This window comes from Chamaea fasciata, unplaced genomic scaffold, assembly GCF_029207755.1.
Source record: "Chamaea fasciata isolate MVZ Bird 193981 ecotype frontalis unplaced genomic scaffold, bChaFas1.0.hap1 SCAF_14, whole genome shotgun sequence".
NCBI classification, from domain to species: Eukaryota; Metazoa; Chordata; class Aves; order Passeriformes; family Sylviidae; genus Chamaea; species Chamaea fasciata.
In genome coordinates, this window is record NW_027094099.1 from 18,453,530 (window position 1) to 18,480,314 (window position 26,785).

Sequence of the window (26,785 nt, forward strand, 5' to 3'; positions counted from 1 at the left end):
AACTGCTCTCAATACACAACTTGAGAAGTTAACCCCGTGTGATTTACTCCTGCTTGCTAACCCTTCCAAGGCATTCATACCTTGCAAAGTGTCATTATAGTCCCAGTTCAGTATTTAAAGCCTGGTTTTCCCACCACGAAACTGTAGTCCACAGAAATTAAAAGGTGTTTAGCATTCTGAAACATTCCTACATTTATTCATTGCATTTGCAAGGATACCACATAAGAAAGGTAATATTTAACTGCATATTTAACAGCAAACACTTCAAAACAGCTTTGCTAGTTTATGGAAATCACCTCAATTGAACAGAATCTATTGTCCCTCATGTTAGATAAACGGATCGAATTTACTCTGCTGCATTCCAGTCTATACAATATTCCAGAAAGCTCTGCAGCTCTCTTCACTCCCAGACACCGTAACACAGGAGCTAAAAAGCCAAGGGCCACAGTCCCACTGGGAGGGTGCTGAACAGCCAACTTGCAACTGAATGCATGAGAGTTGAGTTATAAATTGGCTGCTAAACCCTTGAAAGACTGAGAATATTAGTGGATATTTATTAGGATACTTCGGAAGCAGAATGAATATAACTGCAATATCCTGCAGCCTGGGAAAAATTAACTCTTTGGTACAACCTTCCACTCAGTCCTAGAAATGGACCCATCCTCATTTTACCTGATTTTCCGTGCAGATTTGGGGGCACTAATTCTAACACAGCTCCGTTTCTAGCTACCACTAACCCTCAAATGCCTGATTGTTCACAATTTAGGCAGTGCACAGACTTCCTTTTACAAACCTGGACATGCACCAATCACTTGCAAAAGAGAGTTGGTCATGTCTGGTCAGGGAATAAACAGTTCCAACCCCACGGCAGGGCCAGTGGAAGGATACATTCTCCTGGATGGCCCCATGAGGGATTGACTACTACTTATCTCACTCAAACTTCAGGCAAAAATCTCTGTATTTCTAATCAATGCCCTGGAACTCCAAACATGCTGTCCCAAACCACATCTTTATTGGAGCACCACGAGCATTGGTATCAGCAAGAGGTGTGTGAGGAGATGAAGAGGCAGGAGGAAGCTCAGGTTTCTGAGGATCAGCTCTTACCTGTGCCTGGTGCACTTGAACCAGTTGAGGATGTCTGTGCATCGTGTGTAATAGATCTGGTCAAAGGGATGAGCGTAGGATTCCTGCACGGTCACGGCGTAGCTGCCAGGGGACAAGGAAGGAAGTGAGAGCCTGCCTGGGGCCACAGGAAAAGCTGCACTTCCCTGGATCTGCTGCTCATGGAACTCCAGCATGAAACATATTTACATTGAGAATCTTAGAAATTTGGGTATTAGCAAAAAGCAGAAAAGGGCTTCCTTCAGCTAGAGCTCTTCCTGAAAAGTTTGGAAATGCTTGGCTTCATGACTGATGTAGGCATGGAGATATCACTGTTAGCAATAAATGATTCCCTTTTAGGAAAAAAATCCCAAAGTATTACTAAAATTCATAGAAATCCAGAAGGTGAAAAGGTGAATGGATATGGGCAAAACCTGGGCACTTTGATGAGAAATCACAGAGCCCCAACAACAGCAATCTTCCCAAAACACCACTCAGCCATGCAACAGGTTCTATGCTCATTATTGCTTGGCCTCTCCCGTGATACAGGAACCCAAATGTCACGTTGGGGTCAGCCACGGCAGAGCCCTGCCCCACAGCAGGTGTGTGCTCTGCTCAAGGGACTCCCGTCTCAGGTGCTGATCTGGCCACACGCCCCACTTTATCACAGCTACAACATCTTTGGAGAGCAATACACAAATCACCCTAGGCAGGTCAAGACCCAGGAGTTAGATTCTCCGGGTCACTCGTTATATCGATTGTCTTAATTCTGCAGCTGATTTCCCTCTCATCAGCAGGGCTGCAGATGTGATTAAGCCCTGGGAGATTGCACCCACAGGGTAATGCCAAGATTTTCGCTTGGAGGGGCTGACTGGCTTGAAATCGAAGATTGGGCTGTTCCTGTCGTGTCCCTTCTAGACAAGACAATGTTCCCCTGCATGCTGCTTTGCCCTCTGTCACTGTTTGCTGGGCTTGAAAATAATGTTTTTACTTCTGCTAATGCCAAAATATAAAATATTTACATCGCTCATTATTAATGGAAGACAGTAACACTTGCAAATCTCAATTATTATTTTATGATGCCGTTTATTATCCAGCAATAGCCCTAACAATCTTTTCCCTTTGATTTATTAACATCTAACTAACAAAGTCATCTTGGTCAGAACAACCAATCAATTTTGGTATTTAATTTTTGTTTCTCCTTGATTGGGTCTCTAGGTTGCTGACTTTCTTCAGACAAAATCAATATTTTATTCCTGTGCTCTGAATGCACTTCCAGCGCGCAGACTGCAAAATCCTTTTTTTGTACAGTCTTTGCTTTGCAGCTGCATTATCTACAAAGAGTTAATTCTCTAATTGAGGCCTCACAACATAGTCATTAAATATGATTCTATTTTTACCTTTGTTCAGGGGTGTATTTTGCTGTACAGCAATTCAGATTTGTGTGGAATTGAACCAGAGAGCAGAACTGGAAATTTAGCAAGTTAAACTGAGAAGTACAGGACCTTTAGCCTCTGCAAACAGCCCCTGCATGAGTGTGAACCCCATCAAAGGCTGTGGGTTTCTCTGTGCTCACAGGCCTGCTCAGATCCACTTTTAGGACCAGGACACTGGAACAATAGAGAGAACAAGGAATTCCAGGGCCTTTCATGTTCAGTGCTTTCGTTCACTCTTTGATGCCGACGCGAATTTGGCAGGAAGAGCCCCAAAGTTCAGGCCAGAAAAAAACAGCCTGGATGCTGCAGCAGGAAGGGCTTCAAACTTTCTTGCTGGACAACAAGCAGAGAAAAGCAGGACAGAACAAGGCCAGCATTTCTGTGGGTCTCTCCATGAGAAATACAAAAATGCAAACACTTGAGTGCCACTCCTGTGGCCCAAACTCTGGAGGAGCTTCCCAAAGTGCACAGGGGGATGTGGTCAATAGCTGTAGCCTTAGAACCAATTCCTTGGCATGATCCAAACCCTCCAAGGCACTCAAAAGTACTATTCCTGTAAAGCAAATCTCTGCTCTTTTCTGAGGCCTAGTGGTATTTAGTAAATTACGGTTCTCAGCTTGCCTTCTAAATGAAAAAATCTGAAATGGATAGTAAAAAAATAAAAAAAAATGGCAAGTTACACATTACCTTTCCCAGTGACTACAAACATTTGGATCGTCTGGATTTAGGGACAGAGCAGTTTTGAGCAGAAAAGTCAGAATAAGCCCTCTCAGAATCCACTGGAACAGTTCATGTGCCACCATTGTTGTACCTAGGTAAAGAGAAGAAAGTAGAGCCATTAAAAACAATTTTGAAGAAAATATCCTTCTAGGCCTTTTCCTCCTTACTTTTGTGCAAATCCAAATACTGTGGAGCTATTCAGAAACTGAAATACTTGAAAAAGCAATCAACTAAACAGTAAAATGCTTTAAAAGTTCAAATCCATTCTAAAAGGAATTTATACATTTAAACCTAATAAAACCAATGGATTTGATGATTAAGCCACCCAAGACATTGATACACCCAATGAGTCTTCCAAAGAACATTTCTGATACTAATTATTTTTATGATAGGCTGGCTGTACTGACAAATGAATCACCGAGGTATTGAAGCAATCTATTCTTCCATCAACCTCCAGGCAAGTGGGAGAATACCCAAATGCCCCCTTTTGATTTATTTAAATGGGGTTTACAGGTGTCAATATGGGCTGGATGTGAGACTCGTGCTTATTGCATGATGGAAGGAAAATCAATGCACTCCTCAAGCCTCGGGTGGGGAACCACTGAGAATTACAGAGGTCAGAGCGTTGGGGCACATTACACAGAGCACTGAACATGGAATAAAAATATTTGCATTGAAACTGGACAGAGGTTGTACAAAATTCATTGGGTGTATTTATCTTGTAACTATCATCACCTTCCTGTTCATCTATTAAATGTACTGACTTACACCTGCCCGGGGCTTTGAAACCAGACTTGTGGTGTTGGCCTGGAAGTCTCCAATGATACCAGTCAAAAATGCAAAATAGATAGAAAATAAAATTGCCTTTTTGCTAACAGCATTAGAGGTGTTAATCTGTAAAACATTAAGTCAGGGAAAAGTATTTTTAAATATCCATTTCGGGCATTTACACGGACACATAATTCACCATTCAAATCAGAAGTCCTAGAAATTATTCCTGGCAACAAGATTGCCCTAAAAATAGATTGAATCTTCATATGATCATCAAAAAAAACACATGGCTCATTGCCTCAGGGTCCAGAACAGCAAAGGGATGTTAAGAGGTTTGCTCTGCAGGGCCCTGATATACAGCCCAGCATAAAGAAGCCATCACAAAGCAGAATGAAGAGCCAGGAAAAGTGCTCAGAAATTACCTCCTGACCCAGAGCCTTCTTAGCCAGTTCAAGGACACCCATTGCCTTTAGTGGATTCAAGTCACAATCCCAATGGGAGCAATAGCTCATCTTTTAAATTATTCCTAGAGCGCTGCTAAACCCAAAGATAGGTCTTAAGCCATGTAAGTCCTATTAATGTTAATTAACATGATTTAATGCTGATGTTCCTCATGAAATGGGTTTAAGTCAAGGAGTGACCATTTTTTACCTGTGGGCTTTTCCAAAGTCCCACAGCAACAATGCAAAAGCTTTAGTCTGGAAATCCAGAGGGCTGACGAGGCAAGGACGTGTCTCTGGGGAAGCCACTGCCCATCCTGGTCCTGGGCACTGCTTCTCCATGGAGGAAAAGTGTCTGGGAGGGCTGGGCTGCCAAAAGTGCCAATGTTCAAACAGTCAGAGCTGTGGGAGAGCAGAGCTGAACGTTCCCGGAGCACAGCATGGACAATGGACATGAACAACCCAAGGACGAGGCTCCACAAACTGGCAGCCCTTTAACACAAATCCCTCCCAAAAATGCCTTTAACTGTGACACTGCAGTGATGCCAAAGCACAGGGGACAAGGGTTTCTCGGCACTGTATTTCCAGGTTGTAATTTACCCTCCTTCTTCATCATCTGCACCTTTGGGACAGGGCAGGGCTGAGGAAATGGGGCTAAAGGGAAGCTCCTTCCGAGGGACAGATGTGGGCAAAGCAGGAGCAGGAAATACAAATCTTCAGAGAGGGTTTAAAGCTAAACATAGTTCCGTGCTCAGTTTGTTAACTTCTGGAGAGCATCAACAGCCTGGGTCTGTGCTACATTAATTACAGGCAGAAAGGCGGCCTGACTTTAAACCAGTAATTTATTGCCTGCATTTGCTTTCCATCAGCTATCAGAAACTGAAAGGCAAATAATAATTAATTCAAGGTAGAAATCAAACTTCTCCCCCACTCCAATTTCTTCTCCTTCAGTACCAACGGAAGCCAGTGCCCTTGAGTTCAGGAGAAAGCAAACTTTCAAGAAAGATTTGCTCAGAATACACCAGATGCTAAGAAAGAGGCTCTTAAGATCACTTATTCCTGCTGAAAATTACCCATTCTTTATATTGAATTTTATATATCCTTTATATTAAAGTACTCCCTACAAAATAAAAATAAATGAGAATAGAGCCCTGCTGCCTCACTCACTGTAAAGAGAATGAGGTCTAAAGCAGTCCCATATTCGAATTCTGTAGCTCTCAGAGACCTCAATTTGTTTTTAAGAAAATGATGCCTCAGTTTAGTTTTTAAACCAGACAAACGTCAGAGAATTATTTATGAGCCCTAATAGCACCCAGAATATTTTTGACGTGTATTAGAAAGAGGTTCCAAATTGTTTTCTAAACTTTTCTTGCTAACGCTCTGTTATTATCTGTTTGTGAGGGAGCTGCTTTGTGTCATTAATTTCCTAAGTTTGTAAGTCAGATCAAAGATCAAAACCATCCAACTCCCCAAATCCAGCAGAACCTCATTCATCTCAAGTGTCTCTTTTTGTAATTCAAATGAAATATTTCACTTTGATCACTGTTAATAGAAAAGCCCTCGCACCAAAATGGAATGGTTGCTATTACAGGAGTCAGAATAAAGCTCTAAAAATAGGAGCACACATATTAAAAACCAGTATCAAAAAAGAATCCAGTAATGACATCTAATACTGGGCTTCCAGCTTTCACTGCTCACCACAGCACACAGGAAATTCCTGCCTCAAATTCAGTGTTCGGGACAGATTCTCCAAGGAGGCAGCACCAGCCTTGAGGGGGTCAATGCCTGTAACTTCATTAAAGCTACAGACAAATTATTCAAACATTTCCAGTGCTTGCCACTCTCCCAGGACAGGCAGCCCGGGAGGCTGAACACCAAAATAAATGACACAACGTTGTCTGTGCAATCACCACATGGACTCTTAACTTCTCGTCTCTCCAGGCCTGATGTTTCTTTTCAGGAGTGAAAGAAGTCAATTTAGGTAAAACTTGGCAAGATCTTTCAATCCAAAGGACAACAGGGTGGTTTTTCACAAGTGTCTCACTCTGTTAATTATAACTGATTAGGTGCCTGCTACTTCTAAGGCCACTTTCTCCCATCTTCCTCCTTTTTGAAAAATTTTGGTATTTCACCTACAATATTGATACTAGTCGGTGGTTCCATCACAAAAGAAAGGAAAGCTCCAAATCTTAGCTACAGGAAAACTAGTAGGTGGCAAATCTTTAATTTATTTGTCTGTGGAGTCTCTTTACAATAAACCTTTGAGGAAACTGTGCTGAGGTTTGCAAAGAGACCTCGAGATGCAGATGATCCTTTAAATTTCAAGAACATCATAAAGAAAAAGCAGGTCTGATACTCTCCTGCAGCAGTACCCCTGAGGGTAGGACCTACCTGCAAAGAAAATAAGATCTCAAAGAATCTTTGCTGGGTGAAATAAATATCCTGTAAAGCTTTTTCTAGATGTTGAGGACTTGATTTTGGTAACATTCTTGTGAAAAAAAAAAGAACCAGTGTGTAGTTTAAATGGCCGAGGGAAAAAAAAGAAATCCAAAACTACAGGTTCAATTTCTCCTCTGCTTCCTTGGCTGACAGGCTAGAAAATCTAACTAAAAATGACCATTGGAGACTTCCCTGTTCAGGGCCAGAAGTGGAGAAACATTTCATTTTGACACCTCTGTCATAAAATATTTCATAACATGACTTTGACATAAAATTCAAACAGAATTTCCAGTCCATGACAGAGTTCTAAATTGAATGTTTTTCCCTCAATTTGGGATGAAGTGAGCTCTAAACCAAGGGGAAAAAAAACCCCTAATTTTGTGTCTAGCTGTAAGCAGAGGTGTTTTCCACTAGCACACACCATTCTTAAATCCTTGTGCACTTTTGAAGATCATAAAGTCGAAATGTTGATGCAGTCAGTTTACCTAGGCTGAATTTCCCCCGCAAATTTCCAAGTGACGCATTTAGCAAAGAGCCATGTTAAAAAGTCTTACCTTAAAGTGCTAAAAATTCCCAGTGGGTCCCGTTTTCACAGATCCCCAGCACATGGAGACACAGGGCTCATCAACAGGAGAGTGGGAGAAAGCTCTTGGGAAGTCACTTGGCCCTGTGAGCGATCAGGAAAAACACAAAACTGGGTCAGAAGAAATGTCTTTGGGGGTGTGGAAACAAATCAAGGCAGAAATTAAACAAAACATTCAAAATAATTAGATAACAGAACATAATTGTGCTATTTCAGACCAATCCCACTATCGTGCTTTCAGGCAAGAGCAGGGGACTTGGAAAGAGTGGAAGAACACGGGGGATGTAACACATCCCTCTTACACCCTCTCAGCCTCCAAAAATTTGTTTCCTATAATTTCCTCCCTAATTTTGTTCCCATATAGACTTTTCATTCTTTAATAGCCTACCAAGAAAGTCCAGTTTCTCTCAGGACGTTTGATGTGAGACCTTGCAAAAGCCTCCTGGAGATCTACGTGCACCTTCTGGATGCACATGTTTACTCTGAAGAGCTTTCACAGGTTAAGAAGGCTTTACAAAGCCACGGTGATTCTTCAAAAATGTATTCCGTGCATCGAGATAAATAATTCTGTTCTTAACTCTAGTTTCCACCAAACAGGAAAACGAGGTGTGCCAAAATGAAAATGGATCCTAGTATTTGTGTGGGAGCGATTGAGGAAAATGCAAGAGAGTGGTCGAGCCAGGAAACAAAAAGTTGGATTTCACTGGAGAAGCATTAAAGTGACGGAGTGTTTGCTGATTATACTATTTTAGTCTCTAAGTAGTAGCAGGCTTCCAACAAGCTGCCCTTGGTGGCATTCCTTCTTCTCATCCCATCTGAAATTTTCATGATAGTTTAGGCAAGGGATCATTTAAACACACACTTCATTTGGCTCCACATCAGATTTTGTTCGAAACAAGCTGTTATGAAAGCTAAATGAGGCCACGAGTTTCAAAACTGATCAGGGTTTTTTGGATGCCTCCATCTATGATTAATAACTTGAGATACCATGAAAGGACTGGATAATTTGCAGAGCTCAGGATACCTGCTCAGAACAGCTTGTTTTAATCTGGGCAGTCAAGAACAAATCCATTCTACCCCACCAGTCACCTCTAAAAGTTGTTGTCATGACCAACAGAAATATTGCCGGTGACAGGTTGTGGTTTTGTTTGTTTTTTAATGAAAATTTAAAGCTGTTTTAAACAGATAAACACTTCCAGGAAGGATCAGGTACTGAATACAAAAGCACTGACAGTGTGATTCTTATCATCTGAGCACAGAGAAATTCAAGTGATGGAAGAAGTAGCAGAAACAGCAGACTGTGCCCTGGGCTGCTGTGTTCCCTCCGCTGGCGCCTTGCACGACTAATGCAGGAGACAGGAGGCAAAAATTAACATGTAATTAACATGACTTGGGAAATGAAAGGATAAACACAAAAGTCAGAGACTTTCACAGTTTACAGGGAAATCCTGAGTCCTGTGTGCTCAGTCTCACAGCCACCACCTCTGCTACATCATCCTGTGAAGTGGGTGCTGTTCAGCACCAACAAAGGAAACAATTCCATTTCCAAGATCTCATTTTAGAGGCTCTATTTTAAAGCCTGAACAAACACACCAGGGTCAAAATTGCTGCAGCGCCCTCATGACTCTCCCTTGTACTCTCTGAACCACAGTTGCTCGGTTTTCCAAAACTGGGCTGGGAGGCTGATTTCAGTGGGATCTGAACATCCAAAATTCTTAAGCTGCTTTAAATTTCTAAGTTCTAAAATACATCAGCGTGAGTTGTAGTTGATAGAGAGAACATTGTTACAGTTCCAGGGATAACTTATGAAGTCTGCAGATCTGCTTCAGTGCTAACGCTTTTCTGAGCTGACTTCTGGAGTCATCAGGAGCTTGGCCACAGCTAAGTGAGAATAAATAATGAAGTAAGTGCTGCTTAATCTATCAAATGTTATTTTTGGAAGCTCAAGATTGTTCCTTCAGTGCTCTCAGAGGAAAACTGGGTCAAAATACCACAGAGATGTGTCAGAGGCAAGGAATCTGGGCAATTACTTCAGTTGTGGCTAATGAAATATGTTTATCAAGACAAGGGTTGGTGGATGTGTCTGGGCCTCTGTTTAAATCACGCTGGCAAAGATTTCAGGGCTGACACTGGCTTAGCAGAGTGGGCTGGGCGGAGGTGGCTCAAATTCCCCCCAGATTCTGTATCCGGTGTTTTCCCTCTGAGCTCACACACAGCACTGGGCTCTGGAAGTTCAGGTGGAATTAAGGACGTGCAAGTTCTCAAAGTCTCGGTATGTTCCCCAGGGGAAGAGGACTGGCCAGCCTGGCAGGTGCTTTGGAAATAAGTTTGTTACAAACTGAAAAGTGTTAATACACTGAAGCAACAATGTGCAAACACGTTTGGCATTCCCCATCCACTCCATGAGATTATCATCAGCATACAAAGAGGCGCAGACTGGATTTTGTCAATTCTCACACAAACTCCATGAACCCTTGTGCAAAGCACAACGACCCATCCGAAAAGCTATTATTCACTACAATGCTAAACTTCTTTTTCTTAAATAATTGAACACTTAATCAATAGTCCAGCAGAAATATAATGAAAATATTGCATTAACAACACCTAAAACCACTGCTGAACCAGTGCCCAAACCCACATAGTTGCTGGCTTATTTTCAGAAAGGTTGGCTTGGAAAAAGATTTCCTGTGATTTCCTGCCCATAATTTTGTACTTGTATACTTGACTACCAGTGTAAAACTGGAAGCCAGCTCTTCGAACGTTTGGCCCTTGAAGTTATCAATCCAAACTCGAGCCCACTGAAATGTTTGTGTTCCTGGTAGTGCCTGAGCCTGAGCTGTCCTTCCAAGCCCTGCCAGCTGGGACAGGGGCTGGTGTTCCACCAGCACCTTCTGCCAAAAGCAGCTTGGTGCTGGAAGGCAAAACCCTGGACCCTGAAGGATTTCAACACAGAGATTGTCCTGCAGGCTGGGAGACCCTCCCAGGGCAGCTTTCTCTGAACCCTCTCCATTAAAACATGGAAAAGAAGGAAAGTCAGTCAGAGACACTTTGGCTGCTCCCTTCACCAGAGAGCTGCTGCAGGGATGGCCAGGAAGGAGCCAGGCTCGGTGTCCTTCCCACTGATCCCAGAACTCTCCCTCAGCGGAATGTTGGAGCTGCTGGCAACTGTGTGGGGAGTCACACTGGCTCCTGATTGAACAGTGTATTTATATTCCCCATCCCATGCCTTTTCCGAGATGCCTCCACAGACATTCCATCAGGAGGGAAAGTGGCTGCCGCTCATCAAAAAACTCATCTCTGAGAAGCCAAATGAGCTTGAATTGAGCTCACACCCAGCCACCCACCCAACCCATGTGCAAGATGGCAAACAATTACAGCATATGCTTCCTTAGACACTTAGAGCAACAAAGACCTCGAATCCCCAGAACACCCAGGATAAATAAAGCAACCCAAGTGTTACAGCCATGCCCAGATGAGGAATAATGTCTCTAAATACTTAGTTTAAAAACCTCAAGTATTTATTCCAACAGACTTTTTTACAGCATTTAAAGAGTGCACATAAAGTTGACCTGAAAATGAGAGTAACAAGCAATAAAATAAAAGGATGTTCAATAGACACACCGTGAAATAAATTAACTGTGATCTGTGAAAGTGCTGTGAAAGTCAGAAAAAAAAAAAAAAAGCCGTTTGAAAATGCAAATTATCCTTTACGGTTATATGTTTTTAAAAATTACTTCTATTTGTCAAGAACAATTGACCCTTTCTTTTTGTCTTCATTTATCTCTGTGGAAAATAAAAAGAAACAAACAGCAAAAAAGTCCCAAGTACAGTGAACAGCTGAGCCAGGGACAAATTAAGTAACACAGATTGATGGCTGTTGATCTACAGCAGTACCATCACATCCCAATGCTACAGCTCATATTTCATTTAAAGACCCATCTCTTATTTTCCAGAAACAGTGCAGTATTTATGGGAGAAGGCTGATTTGCAAGCCTTGGAGCTGCACTGAGAATCCTGATTCAGTTTTTCCAATTTGGCTTCAAAGTTGGTGAATTCCTTGGACTTCTGAGGTACCAATCCAACTAAAACCAAACCAAACACTGGAATAAAATGAAGACTGAAACAAAACATGTGTTTTTAAAAAATGCTGCAGACAGGGTAAAGCTTTTTATCTTCGGTATCTTCAGCAGGCAGAAAGGAAATAATGTTTGCTGCCTCTGCATCTCCACCTTTACTGACCCCACTGGTCCAACAGCAGGTTATCCTCAGTTCTCCTGGGGCTTTTCCCAGAGCTTTATCTCCCCTGGCATTCCCTATTACAGCAGCACACAGTTTTCCTCCTCCTGCACTCCATTCCTCTCTCTGCCTCTTGAAACCTTAATCTAAGAGGTTTTAATTTCATAGCTATTAAAGACATTGATATCCCGGACAGAACATAAGTTTTTTCTGTGGATGTCTGGTAAGTATAAGATAAACGGTCAATCAATTTTTAGATTTCTAATGGCTTAAGAATTAGAGTGGCCACGTAAAAACTGCCAATTTTACTTGAAATACAAGAGGTTCCCTCAGAAGCTGCAATAATCCTTTGTTCTTTCCTGTGTTTCTTACAGATGCATCTGGAACACTGTCAATACTGGGGGGATTGATATTTGGTTCAATCAAAGCCTCAAGCAGAGATCCACAAAATTTATCTGGTTTTCCGAGCGTGCACAAATCTGTCTGAGAATCAGGCCGGTCACTCAGGTGCCGGGCTACAAACTGCCAGATTCAGGCATCCAACATGGAAAACAGGCTGAACAGATGTGCCCTTTGCTAGGACACAAAGCTGATGCCATGGAGAAGGTGTGTGGAGAAGATCTTTGCAATCCCTGCTGGATTCCCCTGTGAAACAGGCAAGAGGAGTGCTGGGCATCAAGGGCTGGATCTGGGCTGAGGAAAGTCTCTTCAAGAAGCAAAATATCTCTGCAATCCAGACTTTAACTTGATCTGGGTGGATCTCTCAACCACCCAGCACTGAGGGTGGGCCCTCAGAGTACACCAGCACAGAGATCCCTGATCAGTCCCAGTGCAGCAGCTGCACCTTCACTGAGAGGGGTCCCAGGGGTTGAGATGGGCAAGAACAGTGGCTGCCAATGCTCTGATAACAGCCAGTTCCTACAGTTCTGTGTCTGCTTTCTCCTCCGTGCAGAGCTGAGAAACAGAGACTGCGCCCAGAACTCCCAGCAGATCTAAACAGTCCTCCAAAATATCCTCACCTTTCCAGGAACCATCAGAGACCCTGTTAGAGCAGTAACTGCAGAGATAAACGAGAACATGACCCCAGCCTTATTTAATTTTACATCACTACGCAAAGCTCTCGACTCTGCTGTCTCCATGACCTACTTTATCTATTGTTTATTTTTTTTTTTTCTTTTTCCAGGAAACTCTTCATTAGGGATAAAAGTACCTGGCTTACAGTAACAGGGCATTGTGCAAAATGTCTGCCAAAAAGTCAAGGGAGGAACAGTCATAAACACATCAGAAAGAGCAAACCCACAGAGAACTGCAGGATTGCAAAGGAGTATCTCAGGTAGAAGAAAGGCAAAGAAAATGAACGGGCCAAAGTCTCTACTGGTGTAAATGGCTGAAGTCCAGCGAGTTCACTGTGCCAGTTTGAATCTGGGGAGAATTTGGATGTGCCAGCTCAGTCTGATGCAGATGGCACTGGAGCCACTCAGGCTAGAGCCAGAGTCTTTTTTCTGGCAGGAAAACGGGAGCTGGGAAAACCACTATGGACAAAACCAGACCTGAACAACTGGTGCGTGCAACTGCCTTGGCTTCCTCTTCCCCCTCTTCCTAAATTTGACACTAAGAACTTATTTAACTACTTTGAGAAAAAAAGGTTAATGAAAATTATAAAAGAGAGAGTTCATGGGGAAATTTTAGGACTCAATTTCCTTCATTTTCAGAGGTACTAATTAAGGTTTTTTCCTAGCAGGTAAGACAAGCACAGTTTTCTCTCTGTGTTCTTTCCACATCATGCACGTACCATCTGCTGAGTCCTCTTACTGAGCTCTCTCCACAGCTTGTTCTCAGCTCCACTGCTCTCAGGTGACCAAGGACAACACCTCATTACCAATCCTTTATCAATCTCGCTTCAGAGGCCAAAAAATCAGAGCTTAAAATATATCTTAAATATATCTTAAATATTGCTTCTGTATCTTTGAACTCAGTGTAAAGTTTAACACAGCTCACTGTGTGTTGAGGTTCTCTGAGCAAACATCACTTATCTTGCTAAACAAAACCAAACCCAAGTCCTCCTCTCCACAAAGTGGGCACACGAGGTGCTGGCTGGCAGGAAACAAGGGAGCTCCCCATTCTCCTCTCCCATCAAACACCATCTTCAGCACAGTTGGATAAAAAACAACAAGCCTCGAGACTTTTGGTTTTGTTAGCACCACACTTGTGGAAAACTTGTGTGAGCTGATGTTGATCTCCCTCGCAGAGCACAGCAGTAATGAAGGTTTTCTAAGCTCCCCACAGATTTTTCCCCTCCTTCCACCTGCTCCAGTTCTTTAGGTACCTGCTGTGAGTTCTGTTTCCCTCGTCAGGCATTCTTCTGACCATCATCTTCTGGGTGTTACCTCACACGCTGCTGTCCAAAATTCCTCTGGAGGATTCCACTCAGAATTCTATGGGAACTTCTTCCCACATCAACAGCCACTTGCCACATCCCCTTCACAGAGCACACTACAGGCAATTGTATCTCTATTTATTTAAACTTCAACCCAACTCACTCGGTCTCCAAGGGAACCTGTGCAGTTTCTGTGCTCTTGGCTATGAATTCCAGCACCTGCTGGGACTGCAGGAGTGCCACGAGCTGCAGGGTAAAGGGTCAAGATTGTATAATTTAGTGATCCTTCCTTCACCAGAGAACAAACAAGTTTTCTCTGTGCATGGAAATGTTTGAGTGGGAGCAGGACAGGGGATTGTAAACTCTCTTCTGGCCACTCTTAGAATCTCAGTAGCACACCACTCTTGGGTCTTACCACCTATTCCTCCTCCTTCCTTCTTCCATGGCATTGCTTCCTTTTCATGGAATTGCTTTCTTCAGATATGGTGAAGCTAAACTCCAGCCCATCTCCTAACCCAGCGTTTTACATGATTTACTGCTGCTATAGCTGGGCCACACAAAGCTGGGGATGTTTAGCAGGTGTGTATGAGCCAGAGAAATCTCTGTCCAATTAAAAAACTGCCTCGAGGGGTAAATGGAAAAACACAACACCAAAATACCTGAATAAATCATTGGCTACTGGTTTATAACCTGGGCTATTCAAAGAACTCCTGAACTGCTCCTTACACTTATTTTTGAGGAATGTGCTGTTGGTACACCTTGAGATATCCTTTGGATTTTCTACCAAGCAGAAAAGACGCCACAGTGTGTCCTCCTCATCTGCTGAGGAATGGAACTCCTCATCCTCCGCCAAAGCAGACTCAGGCACAAACAGAAACAGGGATGGGTTGTGTTTTGCTCATCTGTTTGTTTGTTTAAGCTTGGAGCCCACCCACCAGCCCAGACATTCATTTCTCAGCCTGTTTCAATTCTTTGATTTGCTAACTAACTAGGAAGTCAAACAGAAGGTGGGAGTAGGAATGAGTAGGTGGGAACCAGAGCAGTCAGAAGTTTTTAGAACGTTATTCTAAGAGCGTAAAAATCTGAAAATCGGAAGTTGATTTTAAACAATTACAGTTAATTTCTCAATTTTCAGCCACCTTATTTTTTTTAGAATACTGACTCTGATCAAGATTTTTATCTGTCTGTAAGTTGCTCCTCTGAAGGTTTTAGTCAAAATCCTCAGACCTTTAACACCTCAATGAAAACAGGCACAAAAAGGCCAGCTGGAGTCTGGATAGTGGTTTAGCTCTAAAAGATGTTCAAACTTCACAATCTAAACAAAATATTTACTAGTAATATCTCACCTTATTATCATGAATTGAGAGTAAATTGAAATTTCATGCAACTGAATGGGCTAATCACATACACAGACATACTTTAAAATCTAGGCTTTTCATGTTCTTAAGTATAAGCAATTAAGGGTAAGAGTAACGTTTCATAATTATGTCATTGATCTCAATTCCTTTTCATTTTCCTATGAAAGCACTAAACTTACATAAGACACATCTGAGGTTGCTCCTGTTGCTCAGATCCGCATTTGTTCTAATCAAATATTCACCTCATGCCTTGTTTTGGGTTTGATTTTTTTTTTTTCCAGTTTTTGCCTTCACATGAAATTAAAATTTGGAAAGTCTGAATGTATCATTAACTTTGAAAAAAGTACTAAAAACTCATTTTTTAAAAAAAAGTCACAGGGAGCTATGGGAAATTCTGTCTTAGGCTGGCCTACTAATTAAAATCAACTATGCCACATTATTTCCACTGTTCAAAAGTATCCGCCTACAGATCTAAAATCTTTTCTGAATGATTAAAATCAGGAGTAAAAAACCCCAAATCTCTTTCCTCTTTCATGTGGAGCCACACAGAACACACTTTTTGCAGCTTTCAGAGTCCATTAAAGCATCACCTTTGAAAAACAGATGCACAAGCAGGCCCAGGAGTGATTTATGCGAGAGGGAGGCTCAGAACTGCCAGAGACTCCTCATGTTCAAAGCACCCCCAGCAGGCTCAGCAAGGTCCACTTTGGATCACTTGGAATGAAGATTCTCCAGACCAGAAAATCAATAATATAATTAGTAAATGCTATGTTACTTCTCAGAATCTTGCCGCAACTTATCCGCCTTTGATCAAGCCGAGTTGACTGCTAATGACGTTTAATATTAATTAATGAAAATGCATGTGATAAAAAGTTCTTTGGAAGACTATCTAATTATGTGCCGTAAAAAAGTGAAGTCTGTAATAAGTGCAATTTATGTTTAGATCAATGGCTATTGTTTAGGGCCCTCCGAGAAGATGCTGGGGTTATGAGTTATCTTTAGCTCCACTTTCTCCTGCCTGACAGAGCCACTTGGAGCAGATGAGCCACGTCATTGATGAGTTTTGTCTCATTTACAGCACCAGGGGCTGCAGGTAAATCCTTCCTCAGCTCTGGGACAGCACCCACAGAATGTTTGATGAAATTCGCTTCTCTTTTGACAACGGATGATTGACAGCAAACCATCACGACTGAAGGTACTGACAAAATAAATAACTGTGGAGATTAAGCAGGCTTTCAAAGGAACAACCGCAATCCTCAGGGAACAACGATTACAGAAAGGCAAAGTATTTCATTAACTCATAGAAATGCAGCACTTTGCTACCTCTCACTTTGACTGCCTGAGACCCCAGCTATTGAGAAACATTTACATTTTAAAATATTCCAATTTGATGTAACCTGTCGAAGTAACTTCTCATGATTGTCAGGCACAGGAGAAAGGCAAAGGGAAATTTTTCATTATTATGAAACACCATGGGATTCACCAGAAACATCGTACCCGGTTTAATAAGTCTGGTTCTAAACTAGAAAGGTGGAATAAATACATTGTGTTAACACCATAGGGCAGATCCTACAGTTAATATGTCACGGCAGTTAGATCCTATTTCCAAAGCCATTTTGGTTTTGGGGATGAATATGTATAAATTGGGAAACATATATCCTAATGCTCTTGCTTTTTATCAGCCACGTATAGTAACTGACCCCTGGGTTTGGTGAGGTTATTCTAATCCCATAATCTGAGTATACACCTGACTTGCAGTAGCCTTGTCCAGTGGAGGTGAGCAAAAAAGGAACAGCTGTCATATGATCGCACTCTTCTTTCCAATAGTCATACAGAGAAGTATAATAATACTCGGAAATTGTCAATATTCTTACAGCAGCTCCATTAATTCCACACAGGACATTCCCTGTCGTTCACTGGCACACTCTCATCAGTGTGCGTAGGGAACACTGGATTTAGAAGTAAACTAAGGTTTTCAATGATCTGAATTCCTGGGGAAAAAAAGAATGTCATCTTGCTTCATCTCTCCCAGTTTGGTTTATTTTGAAAGCCAACGTGTGAAATTGCTGAGAGCAGACCATTGGCTAAATAGGTGCCACTTGTTCTTGCCCCAGATGTGAAGGAGCTGGTTGCTCTCAATACAAAGTGATTAATGATTGCTTGCAATCAGCCTGGAAATCATTGGCATTGAGTGGCAGAATGATCCTGTGACATCACACAGCCTCACATCCGATGCTTGTTCTCGACCACGTTGCTCCTCGTGCTACCATTTTTGGCACCGTGAGTGGGCTCAAAAAAAAAAAAAATTATGGCCTTTATGATGTTCATGAATAAACAAGTTTTCACATGAGCGAGGTTTCTATTTCTTTCTGCCAAATTTATTCTTCTGTTCACTCGTGACCTCTCCCATCCCCACTCTACCTTGTAGGAGCACTGCTTTGTACAAAGGTTCTGACATTTTTCCATCCCTGCACAAAAATAACTCATTGAATAAGTCCTGAAACACCCGACTGCAACCAGATCTCTCTTCTCCTATGTCACATCAAAATGATGAGCCTCTACCTCACAGCAAAGATTCACATTATTTTAGGTAATTGCAGTTAATCTTTGTAGTTGCTTTATTAAATCTCTTGCTGTTTTTACAGTGCACAAGGTCATCCAGTTCTTCCTTTGTTAAAACCCACCGATACAGAGAAGCTCATTAGTCCCCTGGATTAATCATGGAGTACCATTAGAGCAAGCAAGAAACAGGCAAGAACTCTGATATCTCATAGCTTTCCCAGCTGAAACTCCCAAAACATGATAAACAAGGAAAAAAAAATACAAAGGATTCCAGAGTCAAGCATTCAAGTTTCCAAATTCTTCCTAATCCCATGAAGTTGTCTTTTATCATCAAAACTTTACATCTAGAAAAGAGAAATACAACCTCTGGGTTCTGCATTCATATTAATTAGAGGCTAAAGAGAATTTCATGAAGAAATAGCTGGATGCTCACAATTCAGTATATAAAAGTGAAACTCAGCTTGATAAACCTGCTTCTTGTATTTCATCATTTGCATTTTGCTTCAGCTGTACAAGCATAAACAACAGGGGAAGAACTCCTGCTTGGTAAATAATCCATGGAAATTTTTATCCAGTGGGTCCTTGTGCTCAGTGCCCAGCACAAGCAGTACAACTAGTATGACCAGTATGATCAGTCCAGGGCAGGCTGGTGATGCTGGGAACCACGGCAGCAGCGACGCCTCGGAAGGAAATGATGTTTAAGTCTTAGGAAAAGATGGAACAACATCATAACTGTCAGAGCAATTTTCCACCTTGGTAGTTGAACACCTGAACTGTTGCTTGTTTTTGCAGTGGAATTATTCCCAGTTTCTCTCTGCTCAGCTCTGAATCAGCTCGGAGATGTGTCATAAACAATGTTTGCCTCAAAGAGCCGCGTGGGCCAGCGCCGAGGAGGGACTTAATGAGGAGACAGTAGTTCCAAAAGAAAATAAAAATAAAGAGCTTGGTTCATTTTCTGTAAACATCTGGGTTGTAAATAACTGTGGGCAGGAAAGCGTTAGGCTGCCTCTGACTTAATGTCATAAAGATTGAGCTCTTAATTTTAATTTAAAGCCACCGTAATTTTCAGTTTGCATGGGAACATAATCTTACAGTCTGTTAGCAGGTACCTCAGAAATGTAGCATAAATTATAACATTCTTACACTTTTCACAGGAAAAACTGAGTAAACATCTGTATTTGTCAGGTATTGTTAAAGGATTTTCCTGGTTCAGTAGCAATGCACAAAGAAAGTTTGATTTCAAAATAAAAACCCAGACAACTTATTTAATATATCAATTTTCCAGATTCAAAACAGTTTAATTATTTTCATGGTCTACAAGAAATCTCGAAAGAAATGTGAGGTATAAAAGAATAATTTGTTTCCAATGGTTAATCCTTCAAAAAACCACAGGGAAAGAGATTCAGGATGCAGAAATCATTAATGGTGGAGCAATTGCTGAGTTCTATTCCTAGAAACAAAGAAATAAGGCTACAGCTGGCTCCCAGAGGCAGGTGAGTTCTGGCTGACCTGCCAGGAGGACTCTGAAAAGGCTCATTCAGAATCTAATCAAACTGCTGGTGTGGGGAAGATAAGGCTTGAGTATAATTTTCTAGAAAATACTCCTTAAATGGTTCCAGTCACATTTTTCTACTTGATGTCTTTCTTCAAGCTATTTTGATTCCTGTTTTCATTTTCCTGGAACTGCCCTCAAAGAAGCAAGTGAGTCAGTCCCTCACCAGCAGTCCCAGTGCCCAGGTAGGGATGGAGGTGCAGGAAGAGGATCTGGGAAGAGCTGACCCCTCAACAGGTGTGTGGAGAACATCCACATCCCACACCTTGCTCAAGCCCACGAGGGTCTAATCCAGCCCTAGAGGGGAACACAAGGCAAAGAAAGCACCAACTGCCAATCCAGCTTCTAGGGGAAAAATTATCCTTGCAGGAGCCTGAAGTGTCCCATGGCTGTGCTGGTGGGAACCAGTCTGGCCTCATCCCTGATGAGGAAAACTCACTCACTCCGTGTGGATGCTGCCATGGAACCTTCAGGATGCTCAGTGCCTCTTCATTTTGTTGGGAAATATTATGCAGAAGAAACGCAGCTCTAATACAATTTATTTTCCTTTACCTGACTCCTAAGGAATCCTGCAGAGTCCTGAAAAAGCAAGTCCACTTGTGTGAGCTCTTCCCTTCTCTGATGTGGGTGATAAGCCAGAAAGTTGTTGGGCACCAGCCACGGGGAGGGAGCCGGGACAAAGAAATGAATGAGAGCAGAGGCAATTATAGCACTTATTTCGATTAAGTGCAGATCACCAATGAACTCTTTTGCCACTTGTTTTCTCCTCAGGGAAATCTCACTTTCCCAGCTTTAATTTAATCATGGGAAAAATATGTCAAGTATTGATTATAACTAGAAACTAAAGTCTACTACAAGCATGTTCACATTAACACTTTCACTCAGACATGACCTGGAAGAAATCCTCTGTTTGTCTTTCTTCATCCTGATCCCTGAACAGACTGTCTTACAGAGAACAGCATGTTCAAACTTACAAACATCAGTTTGGGTGATGAAAAGTCCAGGAGGGAATTTGTTAAACAACTAAATTTATGCTGCTTGTGATTCTAAGTATAACCAAAAGACACATCTTCCAGCTCTGAGAGCAGAACACAATAAAGCCTCTGAGGAAGTGCTGCATATCAACAGAGATCTCAATTTATTGCAGTTTGAAATAATATTCCAGTCAAGCCCAAAAGTCAGAGAATTTGTCAGAAACGCTGTGAAAATCCTAAAATGGTGCAGTTTGTTCATGACCCTTGAGAAATGAAAGAAACAAGTGACACACAGTCACAATGCATTAGACTGCCAAAGCAGGGACAGGAAATTAATGGATGGGAGGTTCTAAAAGTGACCCTGTGCCACTTCTCCACACCTGCCCACCAAGGCCACATTCTGCCCTTTGCTCCTTTGTCTGTTCCAGACTCACATCAACGGCACATTTTGAAACTCATCAGTATTAGAGAGAGGCATTATGTACCTTCAGGTCCTTGAGAAAGTTTCCAAGACGTCAAAGAAAAGATCAGAAATTAATTCAGACCTTTTAGAGGAGAAGTAAGAGTGCATGCTTTGCCACACTGTCTCTAATAGTTTGTGTCATGCTGGAGCTCCTCAACTCACTTAGAGAGGCAGAAGCTCAATCCTTGATCAAGAACAGGCCTGTGAAACTGAGTCAGTTCCCTTGCAAACGCTGCCAACTGGAGATGAGCAGCCCTTCTCCTGTGCCCAGGAATTCTCCCTCCTCAGAGGCAGAGCACAAAGATAACTCCATGTTTGATATCCTGTGATTAAGGGAGCACTGCCAATTGCCAGCGCTCAGCCACTCTCCCTCTGATTGCTGTGAGCCCTGCTCAGAGCTGCAGTGTCAGGGTGACACTGGGGTGTGTGTGCCTCCAGAAAAACCTGCACAGCACAGTCCCTTCTGGAACTGCTCTTGCGTTGTGCAGGTCATGTCACAGGGCCTTTTATTGCTTTATCTGTACCCCTGTAAGTAAAAATCTTTCAAATCAAAGTCAAAGGAAAAACAACCAGGTTTGCAGAACCTCACTGAGGACGTTGAGCAGCTGAACAGTTCTACTTAGATTAAATTAACTTTATACAGCCTGGTTTTAGTCACAACTTCTACTTGATTTGGAAGTAGCCAGGATTAACAGTGTTATGCCTAAACCTGTAGCTGCAGAATGTGATCTCTGTGTTCAGTCGGAGATGCCTGCCAAGCCTCAGCAACCACAGAAAGGAAGAGAGAGAGCTGATTTCAGGTAATATTTGGGTCCCAAATAGACCAAGGAAAGCTCAGGAAAATTCCTCCAGAGACACAAAATAACAGCCAGTCACATATTGCAATTTTACAGACATAGATTTGCTGGGAACCTCCTGGAATAACAAACATTTTTCCCCCCTAACCACTCCAGTCACCTGTAAGAAGAACTAGAGAAAGTTCCTGAATATTCTGTCCATGTTTTTGGTTTGAGTTACTAAGTAATGACACTGTTAGAGAGATTAATGTTAGAGCTTAACTGCTCCTTTAGCACCTGTCCAGTCCATGCCTGACAGAGGAAGATAAATATATTTATAACACACAGCAAAGTGAATAACAAAGGGTTTATAAAGTTGTCTCTGACAAAACTGACAAGTTGTAGCTGGCAGCTTTAATCAGCTCCCAGCTGAGCCTGGGAAATTGGAGGGAACAGAGCACTGACCTTTCTGATGAATCTCTGAAGGAAGGTTAAAATTTTGTTTACTTTTTTAATGGGCAGAGCTATCAAGTTCTGAGACCTTTGGATAAAAGGAGGATTCATGTGCAAGACCATTGTACACTGTATTTAACAAAGTCATTACTGGGTTAAAACTGAGTTTTTCCAGTGAAGGATACGGCCTAGAGTTCCAGGGATGAAAGTTCCTATAAAGCCACAAATAACTGCCAGATGCTGGAAATGTACTAGATATATTTTTCATGTCTTGAATGTGAAAAATGCAGTAGAATATAATTTAAATTTCATTTTTACAGATCAGCGGTTCTTAAACTGCCAATTTGATTTCTTTCTCAACAAGTATTCAGCTCCTGCTTCTTTAGTATGGAAACAGTGGGATCTTTCATGTACATTTACTTAACTAGTACCAAGGAGACAAATGCAAGTAATGACCAATTATTTGATCAGCTTTTTCAAAGTAAGCTATAATTTATTATATTGCAGTATGTGTAAAATCTCTGGGTTTAAAAATTCCTAAACCATCACTCTCTTTAAAGTGAATTCCGTGGAGCCACGTCTGAGGATTGGGAGATCCAGCAGCACTTCCCAAATGTTTCACCTTACAGTGCACACCCCACTCAGCCCTGCCCAGCTGACACCACAGGGAACTTGGTTTTTCCAAAAGCCCAAATTGTTTTCTGATTAACCGCATTCTATCACTAAAGTGTCCGTTCTTGTTGCTGGCTCAAGTGTCTACTCCATAGGAACAGCTGAGACAGACCTCACAAGAATTTAGGAAGGTTGGTAAATCAGGACCAAGGAGAGTTTTGCAGCAAATGAAGAGAAAACCTTTTACTTTGTCACAATCTAATCCACTGATTGCTTTCTATCCACTAACTCCTAAAAAATGAGCCCCCAGCTCTAAATCAGCAGCACACACGGGCTCACAGCCCTCCGAAGCTGTTTGTGAACCAGTCACTGTGTAAGTCACTGTACAATTTTTCAAGCAGCACTGAAGGAACTTCGGTATTGATTTTTTCCCCAGCTGTACAGGATACACTTGAATGTCCATCAACAACACTTATACCAGTGAAATACCTCCATGTTCGAGTTTGTTTTTTTATTTTCCTTGTGGTCCTGCTTCAATGATTTCTACCTGGTAGCAGCGGCAGACCCTGAAATTTGGTTTTAGATCTGGGCCACCCGACTCTGTGTGTGCAGAGTTACATGAACGCCACACACATGTGTGATGTATAAACATAAACATGAACATGAAACAAACACTTCCTTCTGACTGACATTAGTGGAATTGTTCAACTGGACCAGTAATTTACTGGGAAGGTGACAAAGGACCTCACTGGCACACAGCTGTTGTAATGGAAAGGCCCTGACTGTAACTCAACCTTTTCAGTTCTGACCTGTTTTGTTCAGAAATGTTTCCAGGGCTTCTGTTTAATGGTGAGGGGAAATAATTTGAAGTTCCCTTGTGAGATAAGGCTGTGCTGTTCCCTCAGAGTGAAGGGGTCAAGGCCAGGCTGGATGGAGCTTGGAGCAGCCTGGTCTAGAGGAAACTGGGATTGGAACAGGGTGGTGGTGAAGGTCGCTTCCAACCCAAACCATTCCATGTACTCTGTGATCATCAGGAGGTAAAAGAACACGTAAATGGAGCCCAGTTCCTGCTGCCCTCAGAGAAAGGCTCTGCTTCCTCAGCAGCAGAAAACAGCCAGTGAATTATATCCTCTCTGCAGGCATGAGACAACCCACACACTGCTCAAAAGTTTTTATAAATTGTGATGGATGACTCCGGAGCTGCTTCCGCCTGCTCCTGCACACTAACACAAGGATCAGCTGAGGAAATTAAAAGGGAACATAAAAGTTGCATTAACAAAAAAAGAGATGTTTGTACTACTACAGAATTAATATGTTGGCATTGCAGATCTATATCCTCATTTAGCTGAGTTACAATCATTAAAATATACAAACAGTATTATTAATATCATTGTGGGATATCAATCAAAACCATTCCCACCACCTAGAGCATAATAAAAATCAACAAGTGGATTTTACACCAATTAATCTCCTAGAGTGTGGGTCAGAAATAATTTATATATATATATAATCAATATATAAATAATTAGGATTCTGGTTTATGGTTGAAGGAATTCACATCCTGATAGAGAAATGCAGGAGAATTGGAGCACTTCTTCAGCTGATAAAATCACCATATCGTCACTATCACAGCTGGTTCAAAGCACCTGCAAAATTGAAAATATTATAGAAATAAAAGGAGATTTTTAAAATGCTACATTTGCTCAAAGCAGCAGCCCAGGTGGTTCAGATTCCTTACTGTTCACAGGCTAGAGGCATGCAAGGGAATCTGGACTAGCAAACAGTGGATCATTTTGCTCATTTGCATGAATGCCTGATTTTTCATATGAATTCTCCCAAATGAGGTATTCACAGCATCCCACTGGATCTCACCTCTGAGATCTTCACAGGATCCCAGAATGGTCTGGCTGGGGAGGGACCTTAAAGCCCGTCCAGTGCCACCCCTGCCACGGGCAGGGTCACCGTCCAGTGTCCCAGGGTGCTCCAAGCCCCAGTGTCCAACCTGGCCTCGGAGGTCCCCCTTCCCCTTCCTTGACCCCTTGCTCCTTGGTCAAGTGCTGCTTCACATCTTCCCTTTTCATCTTTGTGTAACTTAAATTTCATCGGAGTTACGAGATAAACTAATTTGAATGTCTGATCCACGCACTCCAGACTGCTCATCATTTATTATATAAATTTACTACCCATTTCTATTCTAATGTGAGCAATTTCTATCTCTTCAACAGGCTAAAAAGCGTTTTGCTACATTTCAAAGCATTCCTGTCACATCTGTAAGACTCATTCAGCTGCTAGAGCAGCAACATTTTGAAACTTTATTTGAAAAATAGATTTATTTCTTATATAAATTGTGTTGTTCAAAATGCATTCAAATGCAAAGAATTTTGTGATTCTAATTGGACTTTTAAAAGTGTTAGATCTGCTCCTAAATCAGAGCACCACGTGATATCCTTCTCTCTTGCCTAAGGAAGTGAGCAGATTCCTTGGATTGTTTCAAAGCCTCAGTGGAATGAGTGATTCAGTTAAGCTCAGAACCTGAATCCAAGTGATTTACACTGCAAGGAAAGCACTTGGAAAAGCTCCACTGCTGTAGTCACAAAACAATCTCATGGTTTAATTCATTACTTTCAGCAACTTCAGACTGGAATTACCTCCCTGACTGGAGGAGAGCTCCTTCCTGGTTAGTGAAATCAGAGCCAGGCTTGTGGATCTGAGCGCAGGATGGATAGGTCACCTCGGATTTTGCATGGAGAGCATATTAAATACATAGACATATATCACTCTGGTGGCAGACTCAGGGAACAAAAGCAGTAAAGTATTTCCTCAGGGTAAAATACAGCTCCCAGGAGTAAGAAAGCCTGAAGCAAAAGGTTATTGTACCCAAGACAGATGCTGGATATTTTATTATTTCGAGGGGGATGCAGTGGTGTTGTTCTAATATGCGGTGTTCCAATTCCTGAGGCTTCATCCTACCTGCCCTTTGAAGACCTTGGAAGCAAAAGTTCCTTAATGACACTGATGGGCAGAGAGGGAAATGGAACAGAGAAGTCATGACAGCAGTGCAGAACCATTCCCATGTTTAATGAAACACAGGGAAGGATGATGGATGTAGATAATTACCTGCAATTTGTATCTGAGACAATCTTGGAGTAAAAAAACACCACAGAAGGTTTTAAAAGTCCAAGGTGAGATTGCAGGTGGTGTAATTAATGGTAGGCAAAGCAGTCAGCACCTCTGGGGAGAGGAAGGGGCAAGTGCTGGTCAGTATTTCAGGGTTACCTGTGCGGACATGAATAGGGGTGACTTTTAGCACAGGCTCCAGCCTTCCTCAGGACAGCCAACGAACACCTCCTTCTGCTTGAAGGTCTCAAACAACAAGGAAGGAAAAGGATCACACAGGACTAAATCAAGAAGAAATTAACATAAACAGAGTGGGAAATTTTCAACAAGAAAATCTACAAAATGTATGGAAAGTTAATATGAGCAGCACAGTCAAAAGACAGAAGAGTAGAAAGCTCAGCAGAGAGAAAGCCTGCACTGTGCATAAAAGGTCCAATTGGATAATCACGGAATGGTTTGAGTTGGAGGGACTCAGAAGGATCATTGAGTCCAACTTTTAAGTGAATGGCCCATCTGAGGACCAAACCCACAACTTCCCGCACTGTCTAAAACTTGTGTTTGGAAGGACACTGAGAATCCCAGCTGAGCCCTTCACCCACAGGACCAGGGAGAGCAGGTGTGTGTTCCATTTCCAATCCATTGATCCATTGCTAATCCTCTTGTTATGTCCAAACATCCTGAATTTGGACATTTGTATCTCTGTTCCCATGCCACTGCTCACAGGAAATATGCTGAAATTTTTGAACATTTTGGCAGGAAGGGCTGGGAGGCAGAGCTGAGGGGCCAGGCCAGCCTGGCTCAGGACTGCTCAGTCA

At 42.1% G+C, this 26,785-nt stretch overlaps 1 protein-coding gene across 1 annotated transcript in view; it reads right to left on the minus strand.

Moving 5' to 3' along the window:
* MEGF11 (multiple EGF like domains 11) overlaps positions 1-26,785 on the minus strand; it is a 253,547-nt gene that overhangs the window by 189,490 nt on the left and 37,272 nt on the right. Inside the window, exons 2-4 of the mRNA XM_066196632.1 lie at positions 7,462-7,574; positions 3,225-3,348; positions 1,105-1,206 (exon numbers count right to left, since the gene is read on the minus strand). Coding sequence (XP_066052729.1) covers positions 1,105-1,206; positions 3,225-3,340 — 218 coding nt within the window. The 5' untranslated portion in view covers positions 3,341-3,348; positions 7,462-7,574. The remainder of the gene's footprint in view (positions 1-1,104; positions 1,207-3,224; positions 3,349-7,461; positions 7,575-26,785) is intronic.